The 19,952-nt window shown below is 38.1% G+C and overlaps 1 protein-coding gene across 8 annotated transcripts in view; it reads right to left on the reverse strand.

The window, feature by feature from the left end:
* Positions 1 to 19,821, reverse strand: part of LOC106155200 (membrane-associated guanylate kinase, WW and PDZ domain-containing protein 1) — a 76,889-nt gene extending 57,068 nt beyond the window's left edge. For 4 of the 8 annotated variants that reach the window (XM_087015269.1, XM_087015272.1, XM_087015268.1 and 1 more), the window contains exons 1-4: positions 19,164 to 19,820; positions 9,443 to 9,556; positions 6,581 to 6,700; positions 5,964 to 6,279 (exon numbers count right to left, since the gene is read on the reverse strand). In XM_087015269.1, the coding sequence (XP_086871395.1) occupies positions 5,964 to 6,279; positions 6,581 to 6,700; positions 9,443 to 9,556; positions 19,164 to 19,539 (926 nt within the window). In that variant the 5' untranslated portion in view covers positions 19,540 to 19,820. Of the gene's footprint in view, positions 1 to 5,963; positions 6,280 to 6,580; positions 6,701 to 9,442; positions 9,557 to 19,163 lie in introns of all 8 variants that reach the window. The other 4 variants (XM_087015273.1, XM_087015271.1, XM_087015267.1 and 1 more) reach the window with 2 other exon arrangements.
* Between the last annotated feature and the right edge of the window lie 131 nt (positions 19,822 to 19,952).

Here is a 19,952-nt window from a genome sequence, read left to right on the forward strand (position 1 = left end):
AGGATTTCATATCATGCTATAACCTTAGCTACATCATTCTGTAACCAAGGATTTCATACTATGCCATGCCGTATACCATATCATAACAAACCATAACTTGTTTCATGATTCTAAAACCTAAGAACTTGTACCACACTGTACCATACCATACCACTTCAGGCCATACCACATCATACCATACCATATCATACCATACCATATCATACCATACCATATCACACTGTACCATACCATACCACTTCAGGCCATACCATATCACATCATACCCTGTACCATGGTACCACAATTCTAAAACCTAAGAACTCATACCACACATTGTGACTTCACAATCCCCACTTCACACCAAGTAATCTCACCACATATCCCATGATTTTAACAGCACTTTATAACAAAAGACCTCATACCACAACATTCACATGCTCAAAACTTAGACCTGCACCTTTAAAATAAGGCATCAAGGTGGTCATATCTTGGCAGAATGAAGTTCCAGTGTATAAAAATAATAATTATTTTCTGTCTCATCAGAGTATGTATCTTATAACTGGATAATCTACCTGTCAAAGTCTATCACATGTCTGAAGCAATCATGGCTCTATGATTTCAATGGCCACTATATATATATAGTAATACAATTGCCTACAGGAGTCCAGTATTCTGATCAATCTATGATACATTTGGTCATAGGTTTATCATACCATTAAAAAAAAAAAAAACATACCAATCTCTCCTACAGCTGAAAAATTCAAACATATTTAATATAAATTCAATCTTACAGGACATACATGATTACCCTACAGGGCCCAAGACCTGTCAAACCATACCATACCTGTCAAAATCAATCTCGTATCCTGAAAATTCCGAGGTATTAGATCGAAACGACCAGAGCCTGTTATAGTAGCGCCTGCAGGCAGACTGGTGCTCTAGTCTATTCTGGTCCTGAATCCCTGTGATATACATTAGGACCATCGCCGTGGAGACGTCACAGATATCACCATGGTCACCAGACACTAGAATATCACCATGGACACCAGACACTAGGAAATCACCATGGTAACCATACACTAGGATAGCCTATAATGTTTCTTCTTGACGGTTGTTTAAATCATGAATCTTGTATGTATATTGACTGATCTGAGAAATAAATGCTAATATATGGTAATTCTTCTTTTTTAAAGGGTCAGTAGTAAAACTGATACACTCATCCAAACTCGATACTTCTTGAAGAAAATCCTCCAGTAAAGCACAACAGCGAAGGCCAATCCCTAATTTCTTATGATTATAAATGCACACAATATCAAATGATGAAATATATCCTCCAGTATCACACTATTACTTCTTTTGAGGCCGTTTTTCAAGTAGTGTATTGTGTCGCACAGCCTGCCCGCATAAGTGTTGAATTTTTTTTTTTTTTCAAGGCACAAATTATTAAGAGCTTATCCTCAAGTTTTACAGAATCAAAATTGTTCCAAAGAATAACTCGTTAGTAGTTGTACAGCATTTAAATCTTCCTTTTTCTTTGCTGGTAGTGTCTGCTGCCAATATCTCACATCTTACCTAGCGCATGCTATAAAACAATTCCAAAAGATCTCCCACACAACAAATTCAAACTATACCAAAATCTTCACAGAAACATCCCTTCTATGAATTATGGTAAATCCTATGAAAATAGTGACAAGAAATCCTCAGAGTTTCGTAGAAATCTACCAGAAAGCTGGTCTCCTCCCTCCAGTGTCTCAGATCTCGGAGGTATCACTAAGACCAGTTTGTATGGTTACCAGTCAGGAAAACTCCATGCAGGTATTTCAATGTGTGTTACCCTCCCCTAAATAACAATCCTTAGATCTTATCTCCTGTCAGCGTCAGTCCTAGCCTAAAACAACCCACAAGATGTCCTAATAAACTCCACACGGACTCCAGTGATAACTTCTCTGTTTTTGAAATTAAACCAGAGCGTCTCCCTTGAAGCGATTAAACCCACTCACAATCAGGTCATGGTTATCTCCATATGTATAATATATCCTACATGTGCATAGTTGCGCGTCTGAAATGTCTTATTAAAATGCTGGTAGGGTAAGTATGCTGTTAGACCTCAGAGATGTTTTTTTTACGGACTGTGTAATGGGAACTGTCTCCCGTCACACGAGGCTTGTTCCAGTAATGACTGAGTAGATGTCACCAGATGGCAGTTCACACGTACCAAACTTGGAATACGATCCACTCCTTACAGATACTGATATTGATCATAAGAGTTTATCAGGTTCGTAGAAAGATAAAGCAATCAACTATGACTAATTGCAATCTGCCTTTTTCATAATCATTGTAAACTGAGCCAGTATAGTCACATGATGAAAGTAATGCTGATTGTATTTTTTTACAATATGGTATCAGCTTGAGGTAATGCAATCAAACATGACTGATAACAATTAATAATCTCCAGCGAAATATACTGACTTGTGTGAGCCTGGCCCTCATTTCACAAAGAATCCTAAACCCTTAATTAACCAAGATGTGTCTATGAGAGTGTTGTAACACTGTTCCTGATAGGGTAAGATGCGTGCATGTGACCATGTAACCTTGGTAACAAAGATGTTAGGCACTGGAACCTAACTTGAGTTTTTTTTTTTTTTAAAGAAACTGGGGCCTGGCCATAACCCTGAACCAGAACCTTTATAACACAAACAGTATAAACCAGCCAAAGACCAGTTCAGACCCAAAATGAACACCCCCATGTGACTGTAGCCAGCAAGTGAAGCTATAAAGGTAAGAAGGTCTATTAGTGGTAAACAGGTATGCTAATCCCTCTCATTCTGCCCATTTCTCCTGTCTGTCATCAACCTGCCATTTCTCCATCACCACTGTATTTCCCTGCCTATTTGGTTGTTTTCCTGACATATATGATAAAAACTGCTTTAATTTGTCTCATTTAGATAAAGGGTTCACTGTCCAATGGCCGTGGCATGTACTACTGGAGTTAATGACTTTTGAAATATATCTAGGGCTTAATAAGTCTGCCCACTGAGATCAGTTCTTGATTTGATTTCCTCATGAAAAAATGCATGTCTATTCAACTTGAATTCATCCAAACACACGCCCCTTGCATATATTACAAACAACTCTATATAGTTCTAATACTAGTTCTCCTCCAAAACCAAAAATAACATCCTTTTTCGAAATCAAAAATACCATCCTCTTTCAAAACCAAAAAATACCAGCTGCTTTTAAAACCAAAAATGCCATCCTCTTTTTAGAACCAGAGATACTGTCCTCTCCAAAGGCAGAGACAACTATTTCTTGCCTGTTTAACCTCACCCAAATATTATATATGTAGCAAGGTGTGTGTATAGGTGTGTTATGAAGCCAGAGCAATGACAGCTCTGATGATAGATGACTTCATCAACTAATGGGCTATGTAATCTGAGCACAGACACCTGTTCTACAAGACCACCTGAGGAACTGAATACAACAACTCTCCTGGCTTTTCATATTTGTTAGCAATGGTGTTCAAATAATTTAATGGAGTAGGTCTTTTCAAGGTGGGTGATAGTGCCTTTTCCTGTTAATATTCAAGGGCAACAATGATACTATTGTCATGAGAGTATAGGGCTTCTTTTTACATAATTTGATATTATTGCTATTGATTCTGCATAAAACATTGAAGTTGATCATATTACATTAAGTTCTTGTTTGTCCCCTAAACTGCTACCAGACTCATCACCCATGTTTAAAAGGTGAAAATTTACGTTATTTTTTCCCACTAGTTGCTCCAACTTGTCACGCAACATTTGGGACTTGTACATAACATTTTTCCTCTTAAATCTTTCCTCTATCTGTTCTCTTTTCTGGTGCATCATTTTATCAATGTCTACACCACACACCTGTGGACTTGGATGCGTACAGCCTTTGTGGTTGTTGATACCACCCCCTTATGCAGTCAAATTTGTTGTTCAAGAAAAATGATATTCCTGTCCATTGTACATGTTAGGCAATGTGTTGTGGTAGGGTTTCGTTACTTCTACTAAAAGACATCCCAGTTCTTTTAAGATGGATTGTACATCATTGTCTGGTGAACTGTGACATTCAACCCTTTATTTTCAATTAATTTTCTTCAATAATTTGCCCCTTCTGTCTCAACAATTTTCTGTAGTGTTTCCTGTTTTTTGTTGTCAAAGTACAAAGAACTTATTTTTGTTAACATAGTCTCTCTCTCTCTCTCTCTGCCTGTGTGTGTGTGTGTGTGTGTGTGTGTGTGTGTGTGTGTGTGTGTGTGTGTGTGTGTGTGTGTGAATAAATCATCAAACATTCACATACTAGCTAGCACCATCAAGCCAAAAAAACTATTTAGCTTTTTGTCCTCCCCTCAGATCACATGGCACTTTGATCTATAAAGGTCAAATTCTGAAGGGAATGAAGCACCTGTTGTCTTTTACCAAGGGCAGAGTTACAGGCTTTCTTGGAAAAGGACTTTCTGTTTTGTTTTTTAGCCATTGTCAAACAGTAATTGACACATTTATGTAAGGCAAACACCATCAACAGTTAAATGTCATCACCCATTTCACAATTTCTATTCTGCTCCTCTCAATCTTTCTGATTTAAAGAAATATTTATTTCCTATCAGCCTCCTGCCTGTAGCCATCACCTCCTATCACCCCGGGGATCATGTATCCAGCTAGCTGCAGGGTACAGCTACAGCACCACAACCTGCTGACAGACACATTACATGACACCATGAGCCTCGGGGTACATCAAAGACAGGTCAAACATGGAGTGCTCGGTTTTCTTCAAAGAGATTTGTTTGTTGTCTACTTCCAGGGACAGTGTCTTCACCTCTGGCATGGATAACAATGGAGCTTTCTCACTAAGCTGTGATCCTATAGTATTCTCCTGTCTGGCTAGGAGATCTCACAGACAAGATGCACTAACCAGGTGTTCTTTCCCTTTTACCTCATTTCTTCACATATTAATTTAGTAATTTCTTTATCTATGCCCTCATTTGTTCAATAATTCCATTTATTTATTTATTTCTTTTGTTCAACAATTCCATTCATTTATTTGTTTCTATTCATTCGTTTTGTTATCATTTTATTCTTTTATATATTTATTTTTTTGATGTAAATTTGGTGTAAATTGGGCAAGTCCTATACTAATCCTCTGTTATTCAAGATGTTCAGTAATACTTAAAGTTGGAACTGAAAGTAAGCTCTTACTCTATTTCTTTAAATGACAATTTTGATTACAATGATGAAAACAGATCAAACATCCTCATATTTTTAACCAAAATAATATTTTCCTATGAGTCAAATAAAATTAAATTCAACTCAGCATTTGGTTCAAGGTCACATACCTAACTTAAGCCATGCTGTGTGTATTTCAGTGCACTCACAAAAATGTGTCACAGACCGTTTGACGGAATAACATTCCAGAGTAAAAACAATGCTTATCTCTAATAGACCACCAGGGACTGAAGCTGACATGATCACAACTCCGTGACACGTCACCAAATGCAAGAGATGGACACAGTCACTAATCTGGGGGTCCTAAAAACTACATTCCAAACAAGAGTCATTTTTAACCACTTCATGTAAACATGTTTACTACGACAGGACAGATTTCTCCCAGGTAGTGGGCTACCTCAGTGAGGTCTATTGTGAGACCTCTGATGCTCTAACTAGTCCATTTTATTTCATTTTCACAATCATTGAAGTGAAGGTCACATACTGATTTAGATAATCACAAATCTTATGCTGTGAGTTGCTAGATGATCCATGATAAATGCTTCATCTTCATGCTTTACAATACTGCATTGCCAGAGATACATGAAATAGCTGTCATCTACCCATAAACTGACACAAAAAACAAATTTTTACTCTCTGATCCCACCAGCCCATTAATCCACATACAGCCCACCTATCCACACATAAATCCTTGCAATCCACATTATACATCCTATTAATATCTCCACTTACTCAATATAGTATGGGTTGCCTTCCTCCGTGTAGGCCACCTCCCAGTTCGGTGGCATGGGACCCATGTCTTTACTGCCCAAATCCTGGTCACTCTTTGACCTCTCCAGCTGACGTTTTCTTGTCCCCGGCGTTGTCGGCTGTTCTACATCATTGAAGGCCTTGGGTACTGACGTGGTTTCTACATTTGAGCGGTTGCGCCGTCGTTTTCCCTCAGAGGAGGGGTGTGGTCCGGGTAGAAGCATGCTGGCAGAGTTGGTGCGACGGAATGGGGGCAGGGTGGGCTCCTTTGGGGGCTTGGGGGTGCCATAGTGGTTACCTGCAAGATGAAGAAGAATTGTTGAAAAATTGTTGATAAATTGCTTGCAGAAGATTACAGGAAGGACATACAAGGTAAGTGCTTATTATAATGAACACATTTTTCCCCTTTCTACCAAAATATCAATTTAAAGCAAAGTTGTAAAGTTTTATATATTCCTTTCCACACACTTCTAGTTTATGGCCATAGGGCATTAGGGACATGGTTTTGGTCCACAGAATTTCCTAAAAAAAGACTCCAACCTATAAAACATAATTTCTGAAACCAGACACCACTAGACACCAGAATCCAAGCTACTCACCATCGTATATTCCACTCTCTAGCAACGTCCCAGACTTCTCCAGAGCCAGGAAGTCCTCCATGGACAGGAAAGTGTAGTCCACGCCGTTGATCTCGCCAGGTCTCGGAACACGAGTGGTGCCTGGAATAACGACACAGAATTCATGTTAACATGGCATGAACACCACCATTGCCTCTTCTCTTTGAAATAACTTATGATGAAAGTGAAACTCTTTCTTAAATTTTAATAGTAAATCCAATCTTGAGCATAGGTGACAGCCAACTGTTCCAGAAGTTGGTAACTTTGTATAAAGGATCCCTGAACCTAATTTTAAAAGAACACAGAAAGTTCTATGCCTTTTCTCTAAATGCTTGCTAGCAAGGTCCAGGCAGTCAATGATGCCATAAAATTAAAATGAACAGTCTCAAAAACTGTAGCAGTCTGCAGGAAGAGGTTACTGGGCAAAACACATGGCTCAACATGCTGCAAACAAACAGCAGCAAAAAGATAGATCCTGTTTCCTGTAACAACCCTGCCACTGCCACAGCCAGACCTGGTTTTACTGCTATCCTGATGCATGCATCCATTTCAGCAAAACTCGCAAAAAAGACCTCCCAATTGCTTATTTCTTTACCCTTGAACAGAAAAAAAAAACTTGCCGAAGAGCTAAGTCCTCTATTTACCCTTCTGTAGAAACGCATTCCAAATCCAAAGAACAAAAGCTCTTTGAAAGCTTATCCTTTAAGTTTTTAATTTTAACTCTGTCACGTTCATCTTTCTTTACTGGCGCCTACACCTGTGATGTCATTCTTCCTTCCACTCAAAGAACCAATTTTGCGTAATATAAAGTTAAACACCACAAAGGGCTCTCTTACTTTGCTTAAAAGTAAATACACTCACAGATTGCTACTTTCACCTTTTGTGCACTTTTTTGAAAATAATACAATTCATTTGTTGGGGTGTTTGCTAATCTCGGGCACTGTTAGGGGACCATTCAGGCGTGGTGAAGTTAGAGTTCAGTGTTTTGACTGAGGAAAGTGGTTGTATTAGGTGTATATTTACAGTACAGCATGGTTCTCTTAACACACTGCCAGATCAGGAGTTAAAAGAAAGACAACTCTCCAGTCCCAATGTCTGATAACATGGAGCCAATTCTGCAACCAAAGACGCAAGATTGTCAAGAAAAAACAATGTGTTGTATTCTTTTAATATCTCATTATGTTTCTTCTTGCTTTATCCACTACTGAAAAGCACCCCAGCACAGTATTAGATAACACTGCCTAGCACAAATGTCTCATTATGTATATTTGGTGTTACAATTCCAATTTAATAAATATCAGTAATGCAACTCCTTGTCTTAAGTTTTATACCAATGATATTCTCCTAAAATGCTTCACACTATGGTCAAAAACATCACAAAACGAATATTGTTTCATCAACAAAAGCATTATCAGAAATTCTGTGTCAAACATTTGATGTGTCATATATAATTTTCTTTCATTGTATTTTCTTTTTTCCTCTTATTTATAATCTACCTTCACTTGTCCAGTTCTCTTGTCAATATGTAGTCAAACTGCAAGTCAAGATGGAAGCATTTAAAAATGTCTGCTTCTTTCTGGAAATCCCTCTTGAAATAAGGCCACATATTCTTGGTCATATGTCTGGATACACGCCTAACCCCTTCCCATCAAACTTGGCCATAAAAAACTTCAAGAACTTCCTCTAGAGGAGACATCTGATATCTCTATCTTGACAGAACTAATGGTCATAAAAAATGAAGTTTAAAACACAGAGTTAAAGGCAATTTTATTTCAGAGACCAAATGTTGAAATGGAACGCTTAACTCTCAACCAGTATCATAACAGGGAAATTTAAACAGGACAAACTCAAAAACATTTTATTTTGACACCACCATAAAATTCTAAATATTTCACACTGACTAAAATGACCTATGGGTCAAACACCTCCTACATTTCCCCTTTAAATAAATTCACATTTTTTGTTTGGTATTTAATTTCCTTCTGTATCTTATAAAACTGCCATGGTTAATAATGACAAGTGTTATCAAGCCTGTCTGCCAGGTCTATCCTCAACCACTTGTTCTGGTTGTGGAGATCTGAAAAAATTCCCACTTCCTCAATTATTTCAGGTTATCACCCCAGTTTCAAGAGTGAAATGAAAATAAACACTTGAAAACAGAAGGAGTTAAAGTGATCGGGATATATTTCTGTGAAATATAATTATCTGCTGAAACCTTCAGTGATCTTGTCTTGGGTTCATCGAACCCTGCTCCTTCCATTTAACAACCAGCACTATGATTCTACAGTGTGGAAACTCCCAACTAATCAAGCTTAACTGTAAACAGAAACCGAGTGCTGATAAATCAAACAAAGATTGAGCACATCATAATGCTTTTGGTGTGTCTCGTCTTGGTCTCTCCACAATGTGCTGCCACCTTCAGGCAAATCCAAACTTTGTTTTGATCCCCTCATACATTCTGCTTGATTACCCTTACAGAATGCTTTTAGATTCCCCTTCATCTGGCAGAGATTGGGAGTTCATACACCTTTCTAAACACTCCCTTTTCTTGGTCCTTCACAAGAATGGACACAGTAGATTATATGGACACCTTTATCAATGTGAAAGAACAGGGGCAGTGTGCAGGACAATAGAAATGTCCCTTAGGACGAGAGTTCACCTGGAACAACATGAGAGAGACTTGCTGGGTACTTTATTATCTGGAGGATAATGGCAGACATGGATAGAGCTGTGGCAGGCTGAAGACTGCTCAAAGTTGCTTATCTGATCTGATCTTCTCTAGTGTTATCTGAGGTCACAGTGTGTGTGTGTGTGTGTGTATGTGGGGGGGGGGGGGGTACTTACATGGTACAGTTCTGAGGTAGAGGTTATCTCTAATGGTCTGTTGGAGGTCATGGTCCACGGAACCTTTCTGGAATCTGGTGCTCAAATACTGACGTAAATCTTTGGGGAGCAAGCCTGGAATATGAAGAGTAAAATTATATAACATACATTAATACCGTCAATATATAATGTGTCATCAAATACAGCAAAGGTGGCAAGTAAGATAAATTTCTTATGATTTAAATAAATTAATAGTATGCCCCATTCTGGAAAAATGACATATTGATAGTTAAGTCTCTTAAATCTTCTAACAAACAGATAAGTACAAGAAAATCAAACATCAGAACTAATATTTTACAGTCACACAAAAGCACCACATTCCACAACCCAGGTACTAATAGGTGTATTACCTGTCACAGTATTCCTGTTACACCTTGTTATAGCAGACAGAGTAATATGAACATTACCAATGACACAAGAGTGGAACTATTAGCCCAATATGTCTTAACTTCACCTACTTACTGAAATGGCTCACTGGCCTTCACATCAAATGACTGAATATGATAACATAATTTTCTAAACCTAACACAGGTCTTTCACTAATGGTTTCAATGCATTACATTACAGTAACTCAAATATGGTTTATTCTTTTTTTAGGTCTATACAATGCCTGAGCTACTTTGAACGCTTTCATCTTAGTCTGAGGACCAAGCTTTTGTAGATGGACGAGTGCAACTCACAAATGAAATGTTCTAAATATATACCAAATGTGACATGTGAGCTCTTTCCCCATCTTGACACTGTTTAAGGGGGAAAAATAAATCTATTTTAAGGGTGTATTCCCAGAGCTTTTAGATCGATCTATCCCCGCGGGGAGTCTCACTAGATTACTGTCAGATAATCCGGCTTAAATGTCCGTCCCGCCTACTACAAGCTGTAAGGGGGTAATTAACTTTCGTGCCCGCTCGGCTGACAGCTATTTAGTGTGAACCCCCAGTGAGTTAGGTCGATCTTAAGTAGATCGATCTAATCTCTGGGAATGGGGCCTAAGATAGGGACACAGAATACTGCTCTATACATGTACAGCTCACATGCCCCATGAATAAAATTAGCTTATCACCAAACAAAGGATCCAAGGTATTTATGACAGAGGATTATTAATACAGTTATACAGGTATGAAGAGTTTGTGTATTTGTTGTTTTCTGTTCTATTTATATACAGTTCAATACCTTCCTCAAGCTCCCTTAACTCTCCTCACCTCCACATTGCCATGTTACACACTCTTACACAATCTCCCTCATACAAAATTCATCAAGCCAACAAAACAGCTTTTCTTTCCCATAGACCATTAGGCCAAGAGAAAAGATCTCCTCGCTCTAGGTTCTGGATTAACAGCACTTCTTAATGACAATTCAATACTGCCTTTGTTTTGAAATCTGAGCCTACAATAGCAACTATTTCTGCTGTACCACTAGCTTTGATGTCAATCCTAACAGCAGTTTTTTTCTGTTCAGTAATTTTTTCACTTGATCCAGCTGTTTTTTGCATGCCCCTCTTCCACTCTGGTTACTGTTTTAATTCTAATGGCTGTTTTTCAGTAATAAAATCCCTACAGTAAACAAAGATACAGGCTCTTGCCGTCAAGAAGTTCACAAACCCTGGTACAGCTTGAATGTGGCCTGTATCAAAGACAGACGGATAATCCCTAAATCTATCTCCAGGTAGTTGATAGCACTGATAACATGTCCCAATTTCACGCACCCCCCCCCCCTCCCCCATGAGAGAGGGAGAGAAGAGAGAGAGAAGAAAAACCATCACTAAGCAAAAGTGCCAGTTAAGCATACTGTATAGTGTCCTAGGTTAGCTAACATGGAGCAGGAGGGAGGGGGGAGGGATCCAAGTCATCACATGTGAACTTGCTATGGGTGCATATCAACAATGTACTGAGGACCACAACACAGATGAGTTAACATGTATGAGAGGTGCTATATTAGACACAGGTGAGTAGACAGGTAGACAGCTTAGGGGGGACCAGGTGAGACAACAGGTAAGAATGTCACTGTCTTTGCATTCAGTTGATACCTGGCCATTTCTTTTATATAGGAAATGTTTTAAGTGGCTTCTGATGTTCTCTTGGAAATAATTAACTATCATTTATTATCTTCAAGTGTCACTCAACACATGAGTTAATGAGGTTACTCCAGATTAATATTTGTTTGTCAAACAAGTTCATTATTTTCATTGATAAAATGGCCATGAAATGTATCATTTTTAATATCTTTTCTTTTCAGTCAAGACAAGCCACACATCTGAGTAACTCTGCCAAAACTGATAAATTTTTTTTTCTTTTAATTTCAGAGAATTTTACCTTAGCTTGCAAAGCCTGCAGAGAATGGAAGCCAAATATTTGTGGTTGAAAAAGACATATTTTAGATAGCTGGAGTTGATGAACAAGCTATGTCCAACTCTTGCTTTCCATCTACTTTATTCAATTATTCTATTTACCCCATTCTCTGACACTTCCAACACATTTATTTGCTTCTAAACCAATACCCATACAATCCAGACTACTCGGAACATCAGCCCCTAATGTTATAGTCTCATCTCACAAGAACATTAAAGAAAAAAAATCTCTAACAAGCTAAAATACTTTTCAGATATACAGGGAAAATGATTTCCCAAATATACTTTTATTAAAAAAACAAATTTCAAAAGCTTTAATCCCCCACCCCCCTCTCTCTTTCCCTTTCCTCCCTTCTTCCTTCTCTCCATCTCTTTCCACTCCCCCTTTCTCTCTCTCTCTCTCTCTCTCTCTCTCTCTCTCTCTCTCTCTCTCTCTCTCTCTCTCTCTCTCTCCTTACTATTCACCCGGCACACACTAAGCCAGACATGGTAATGTTTAGACACCCCAGGGACCCATTACCACCTCCTCCCCTGAACCCACAATCCCCAGGGGGAGGAGGATTACACATAACAACATGGGGCCTCTCTTTACATCCATCAATCTATGTAAATATCCCATAGGACTTAACACAAGATAAGGTTGCAGAGAACCAGAAAATCTTTGGCTGAAAGTGCTGCACTGGGATGTAATATATCTAGATAAAATGAGGGATGACACCACTTAAATTGTCATCAGCCAATATTGATCAATTTGATGAGAATTAAAACATTCATTCAGTGAACATGACATACACTAGCTTCACTTAATTTGATTGGTTAAAAAAACAGTATTTTCCACATCATGTTCATTTGAATTATTCTGTCTACTGTTTATTGATTGATATCTACATGTAATACGTCTGGGGATCAACTTGGTTCAGAACAAGCCCAGAGAGCTGTAAGTGAAGACAGGTGCCCTGTGACATCAAAACACACATCTTGTCCATTAATCTGTGATTCTACCTAATTACTAGTATACTTCCTGATCTGAAACAATTGAATTAGCTCTCTCACAGCTCATATTACAGGACTTGACAGTACTAACAGTTTGGAATGAAACATGCATACTAAAAGCTGTACATTTGACTGATTTTGAATGGAGAGCTAATCTTTATCAATCAAAAACCAGACTGCTACCAGAGATGCTTGGGCCAAGTAAGGCCAGTCTAACTTAAACAGAACCACGCCCTCAGTGTAAATCATACCAGAGTATGAGCTAAGGTTATATCTCTCCACCCAATTATCCCTGTCAGTGTCCATTCCAGCATAATAATCCTATAATCCAGATATATGTATAAACCAAATTGAATTTATCACCCTTGTGTATCACTGCTAATCGTATTACCTCAATAACAATTAGGTTTGGAGTCTGATATAGAAGAGACTGATACAGCTAGGCTCAGTAAACAGGGTAACTTGAGGTTTATACAGCTAGGCTCAGTAAGCAGGGTAACTTGAGGTTTATACAGCTAGGCTCAGTAAGCAGGGTAACTTGAGGTTTATACAGCTAGGCTCAGTAAGCAGGGTAACTTGAGGTTTATACAGCTAGGCTCAGTAAACAGGGTAACTTGAGGTTTATACAGCTAGGCTCAGTTAACACAGTAACTTGAGGTTTATACAGCTAGACTCAATTTTAGTAAGTGGGTTTGATAAGTTATGGAAGTTGATAAGATGAATTACAATGAGTCTGAAGCACTGTTTACACAGGCCTCAAACCAGAAATATGAAAGGGGTAGAGGTATTTTTCTGTGTGGACCCTTTTATACCCCCCATAGTTGGCCCTATAACAGAAATTGCACAAAACACAGATCTATCAATTTTTAATTTCAAGCAGACCTATTTTGGCCAAAGGGGTGCCTCAACACCCCCCCCCACCCCCCCACCCCCCGCACACACACACCCTGTTGACTGTAGTGACACCTACAGCTGGTAATTTGATCAGTGTCACCCTCACACACTCTGTCACATTCACCAGTCCAGTCACTCTGATTAACAAATCTGACTGACCACAAATTATCCTAAATATCTGATATATTTGCCCTACAACCTCTACTATATCTCAGCTGAATAATTAATTCTACTCATTTTATTTAGTCATTGTATCTACCATAAACAGACCCAAGGTGTAAAATATTCAGTCATATGACAGTTTCTATGTCCTGGTCACATGCCACATAGCCAATTGTAAACTTTAACTTATTTCACCTTCGTGTGCTCACAGTAGGTATCAGTTTAACCATTTTCAAAAACAGACTGACAAAATTAACAATCTCTGACCCCCAACAGAGAGAAGCTGACCCTGTCAGCAACATTAAGTAATTGGCCCCTAAATTCAAACTCTCCATTATTTACCAATCTGATTGATTTATAGGAATTGTTTGGCCAGTGAAGTTCACCAGTTAAATATTCCAAACCATCCCTGTCATACTTGGCCTGGTTTCTATTGAGGCTGAATTTGTAAGGTAAATAAATAAGCTTCTCTGGAATGTACTTCACAATATGGGAACAATTGCTACCTGGGGACCAGCTGATAAATCACAGCAGTTTTCTACCATGGTTTTTGCCCCAAGTCAGCCTCTGTTATAACTAAATACCTCTGCAATATGCTGACTTCTATATCTTTAAAAGATTTGTGTAATCGTGTTGTTTACTGTTTGACCCATGTTGCAGCCACAGGGGTAAAAATCTGATATCACTTTCCTAAGTCTGTCAGTGGAATGGGAGGGTACTTTTAGGTATAGTGCCACTTGACACATTTGGCAAGTTAATATACTGCTGTATGGCCTGAGTGTATTCACATATTTCAACCAGATTCTGTCCCAGAATAATTTAATTTCAACATACCAAGTTCTTGTTGGCTCACTAAACATTTAAAACTGATTAAGTGCAGTTTTTCAAAACCTTGTAGACCATAAATACAAGTGCAACACAGCAAAAAAAGATCTTAAAATTTAGTATTTTCCACTAGGGCAGTTTTCCCTTTAAATTCCTTCATTCTTCTCCAACAACTTTTTTTATATCCCTCTCTCTGCCATTCAAGGTTCACTATAAACCTGAGATAATCAAGTTTTTTTTTTCTTTCCTTCTTATCTATTCCTCATAATATTCCCAGTCCCGTTCCCTCCATCTCAACATGTTGAAAAAAGCTATCATTATGCATGAAGATCTTCTTGTCTGGGGTGGAGGGGACTGACACATAATCAATAGACAGAATCTAGCTGAGTTGATACCACAAGTTATGTAAACTAAGATAGGACAATTCACAAGTGCGAGTTCTCATGTGAGCTCAGTTTGTTCAGGGTAAGATTACCTGAAAATTCCTTCACCTCTACCAGGGCCACAGATTTTTCACAAGATATTCACAGATGTGTCTCTGACTAATTCATGACACATTTTTCAACTCTGACATTGAAGAAAAGTGCACATTATTAATCTGCTGCCCTGGTGGAGGGTACAAATTCCTGGTAATAATATACAAGTAATTTTTTCAATGCCATAATGCAATGGACCAGTAGGCTTTACAGTTTGACATCTCTCTCTCTTCTCTTTCTCTCATATTTCTTTCTCTTTCACGTCTCTCTCTCTCTCTCTCTCTAAAAGAATGCCCTTTGATCCAAAATTTTCTACAGTGTAAACTGGACATTTCCCTCAAGTCCTCAGGTGCACATCAGCAGCAATCAAACACTCAGCTGCTCATAGGGCTGGCTACTGCTCCTTGCAACCACTTGTTCTAATTACTAGGAAAACAAACCCAGGGCAAATAACAGCCTCTTTCTATGAAAACTGTTTCAGATTTTGAGAGAGAACACTCGAGACTTTAATGACTTCAGCAAGATGAAGAGTTACAGACAGAATCTGACTTATATACTTATAAGTTACCAATTATATATATATATATATATATACAAAACATCAAACAAGACCGATCATCATGTAATCATGATGGATTCACATGCATATTCATAATATTAACTTGAATCCAAAACATATATGAAATATATTTAAATTTTCAAATCTTTACAAAAAAAACAATCACTTAAAGTTCTCCAAACATTATATGAAGAAAGACTAAAATTAAATACAAAACTGTTTATGCAGAAAAAAAAACTTTTGCAAATATATTTTTGAATTTTCAACCCAAATGCATATCTTGCAATCTTCCTGTTTGATGAAAATATAATGACTCTGATTGAACCAAGCAAAGAAATCCATCCAGGCTAAATTAAAAATAACAAAGGTAAGAACTGTGTTAAAATAAACCAAGATCAGAGAAGAGATGACCAGCCAGGTAAAGGTGTTATCTTTCCAGGAACCTGTCACCTTCTAGTCCATCATTAACTCTTCTATCACTTATATTTCACCTGTAGAGTCTGGGTCACCTGGATGTGAGTTCATAGCAAACTGCACATGTTGGTTTGAAAATAAATAACAGCTTTTGGTCTTAAAATTTTTGTGATCTAAGTCCCGAGCTCTTCTAGTGCGTTAAAACTTGATTCTGCTTAAAGCAAACCAGAAACTCATCTTTTATCAGTTTAATATTAATCATGTTGATTTCAAATCATAATGGATATATGTTCAAACCAGCATGATATCTTACATAAACTCTAACAAACAAAGACCTGATGATAAGTTTATTCTTCTAAATAAATAACCCACACTACAAACATCATTGAGAAGTATCACTTCCTTAATTAAGCTATAGGCATTCAATATTTATTTTCTTATCCTAATCATACAACCCTGGATGCTGTCAATCATTAATCACTTCTTCAATATGAAACATTGTTATGTTTGTAGTTTTATTATCTTTCTAAAAACATCAGGAGAACCAGAAGTGTGACTATCTGTTCATTAATTCCACAGGCACTCACACTAATGACTTCTGCATACATTAATAACATGGGATGTTCATGATCTGGTAGATTAAGCTCTCTCAAGAGTCCTTCACTTTTAACTTCCCTCTTCCAAATAAGAAATGACCCAGTGCTCTATCTGACAGTATGACATCCTGTTTCCATACTAAGTATGATATCCAAACTGAGGGGCGGATTTAGGCCGTCTTCTGGGTCTTCCAGAAGACGGTCAGATTTTCAAGTTTACATTGACGGGTATCTTTTTTTTCTGTCGGAAGACGGTCAAAAATAGAGGATGGATCAACAAAGATAATTTGGAAGACTGTCAGAAAATATCTCTGAATCCGCCCCTGAAACTTTCTTTTCTTTGAGCAGTCTACACACACTGGAAAAGACTGCACAACAACTGAGCTGGCTCTTGTAGAAAGTATTCTAACAAACATCTAACAAACAACCACTGCATTTTTTTAGCAACCTATCTTTAGACCGCGTGTATATTGGAATTAAAAGCCCTACTGAAAATATATCCCTTCATTTGCATCTAGATGAAAACATCACATTTATTGCACACTGGTCACATTTGGCCATGCACTTTGACTGTACTAAATCAACTCAATATTGTCATATTACTCAAGGCCAATCACTCAAAATGTGGTAGTCCATTTTTAGTGACCCTGTAGCTTAGTAAAGGTCCACTTGTATTAATAACTAGCCATACTCACTCCTACAGCCCACTATATAATAGAACCAGTGTACATTCCAGATGGTGAAATCATCCAGTCAAGATGACCTGTTATTACCCTGGCTGTTTAGGAGACAAATTTGCTGTGGTAACATTTGGAGAATAATGTGACACATTTACACTGAACCAACTGACTCAAATCAGGCAAGGAGCGACCTCTGTTTCCAGAAGAAGAACAACAGTATCAGAACACAGCTTTTATTTGCTGTCAACCATCTTCAAACACCAGATATTACAAAAACACTTACTGGACATTATTCAGTAACTGTATCCTTTAACTAGCACCAATTCACCTTCAAAAGCACTGCATCCACAGCTGATTGGTGAATCACTTACCCCAATCCTTGTTAACAACCTTAATTACAAAACTCATTAAGAAACAGGTGATTTTCCACAGCAAGCATGTTCCTAATTCAATAAAACTAACAAGAGTAATTACATGTCTATAATTAGTCAGGTGAGAAAGCTGAATCATCTGCACAGAACATAATTGGGCTGTAAACTTGTGATCAGTTAAGATGTCAGCCAATCCACACAGCAATGATTTGTTTGCTTGGGTGTATTAGTATGCTCGCAGACAATGGCTTCTAATTTCCCCTAACGCACCAGAAACCAAATAAATCGTATCTTGTTCATTTGATTTACATGTTCCGCACATTCCCACTAGACCTCGCTGCTCACATCAGCATAAAAAGAAGGGAAGTCATTTTGGCTGTCTCTATCTAAATGTTTTCTACTGAAAAAAATCTGCAGGCAGCTGTTAACATGTCGATATCCACCATGTCATCACTCTGAAAACCATCGCTCAAAACACATTTTGATCAATCTAAAATACAAAACTAAAAGTTTCTTGTTTTTGCCAAGCACCTCTATATAACATGGGTCTTTTTGCATCACCAACTAATACTTTCCACAGCAATGGTTTTCATATTTCATCAATTTCTATGAATATCATATGGCAGTACTTAAAAAGTTCAACTTACCTCTAATAAAATAGAGTTCATGTGACATAAAATATCAAAAATATCAACATAACATCTCCCTACTGTATTTACAGGATATATATGCCACGAGCTCTCAGTAATGTGATATCTGTATTTGATTTAAATTTTGGCATTATTCCAGTTTGACAGACAAAATCTACTAATTTGCCTGGGTTTCTCTAATTAACAGTTCATAAACATTCAAAAAGTTAAAGATATCCAGACAATCCTAACCTTGATCCTTTTTATATCATCACTGTAGCCTTACATCTTTTTGGGGGCTATTCTAGAGCACCTGTCACACACATACACCTGTACATTCCCTGTCACACACAGCTGTATGGCAGCTCACCAAATTATTGCCCTCAAAATTTGGGATTATTCACACAGCTGCAACAACCTCTAATTTAACTGAGCATCCCTAGCATCCCAATCATCTATGTCATTTGGATCTGCATTCAATACAATCACTCATTCCAATAATTTAATAAGATATCATCAGTGCCCTCAGCAGAGTTTCAATCTGTTCATCAGTGCAGGAGTGTGAACTGTCCCCAACAAGTGTTAGGGCTTTCAGGACAGACTGAACTCAGCTGAGCAAACAAATGCACAATTTAAACAAAGTTTAAAAGTTAAGATTAAGATAAACTAGCAGAAAAGAGTGTTGATACAAAAGATTTTGAAGTTTTATAAAAACTAAATCTTGTCACCCAGTACTCACCCGCGTGCACAGTTTTGAACATGACAGGCGCTCCATTGTGGCTGACCTGCTTCACCCAGGCCTGGAGGTCTCTTTGCGTGTACCCTGCAACTTTCTGACCCTGAACTTCGAGGATAATCTCATCCTGGTGCAGCTTACCGCTGTGGTAGTTTATTTTATCGTGTTTCACCTCCCCTATGTAACAAAACTGCCCGTTGTCGGCCCCTCCCTTCAACACTAAATTTAACAAGCCGTCGGGCCCGGCGGAGACAATACATTCGTTTACCGTTTGGCTCCAGTGCTTTGCTACATCCTTTGCCTTCTTAGCCTTAGTTGGAGGAGTCTTTGGGCTCTTAGGCTTCAGCATGACTGGGCTATGAGACGTTGTATGAACCATCGATATAACGAGTAAATATCACATGCTGCACCAAGACTGATCATAAACATTCCACATGGACGACGCTCGAGTTGTCGTGTTAAAATTCACCCTGTTGTAAAGAAAATGCTAAGAATACTGCACAAATCCATACTGGTCGGTTTATACAGACTCCATCGATGTCATGTTTGAGTCGATATTTCCTAGAAATTTGCAGGAATTCTTGATGGAATTCGCACTTTCCGCTAAAATTTAAATCGATGGAGTGTTGATGCCTTTAACTGCGCATGCGCTACTGTCTTGATGCCGAAAAGTAGCACGCACCTGTATTGTCGTTATAGTCGTAAAATAAACAAATGGGCCACTCTATAAACAGCAGCGTGGCAGGCTTTCTAAACATGACGCTTCAGACCTATTTTCTCAAGTCTTTAACA

The sequence above is a fragment of the Lingula anatina genome, chromosome 6 (genome assembly GCF_051362555.1).
Source record: "Lingula anatina isolate TDL-2025a chromosome 6, LinAna3.0, whole genome shotgun sequence".
NCBI classification, from domain to species: Eukaryota; Metazoa; Brachiopoda; class Lingulata; order Lingulida; family Lingulidae; genus Lingula; species Lingula anatina.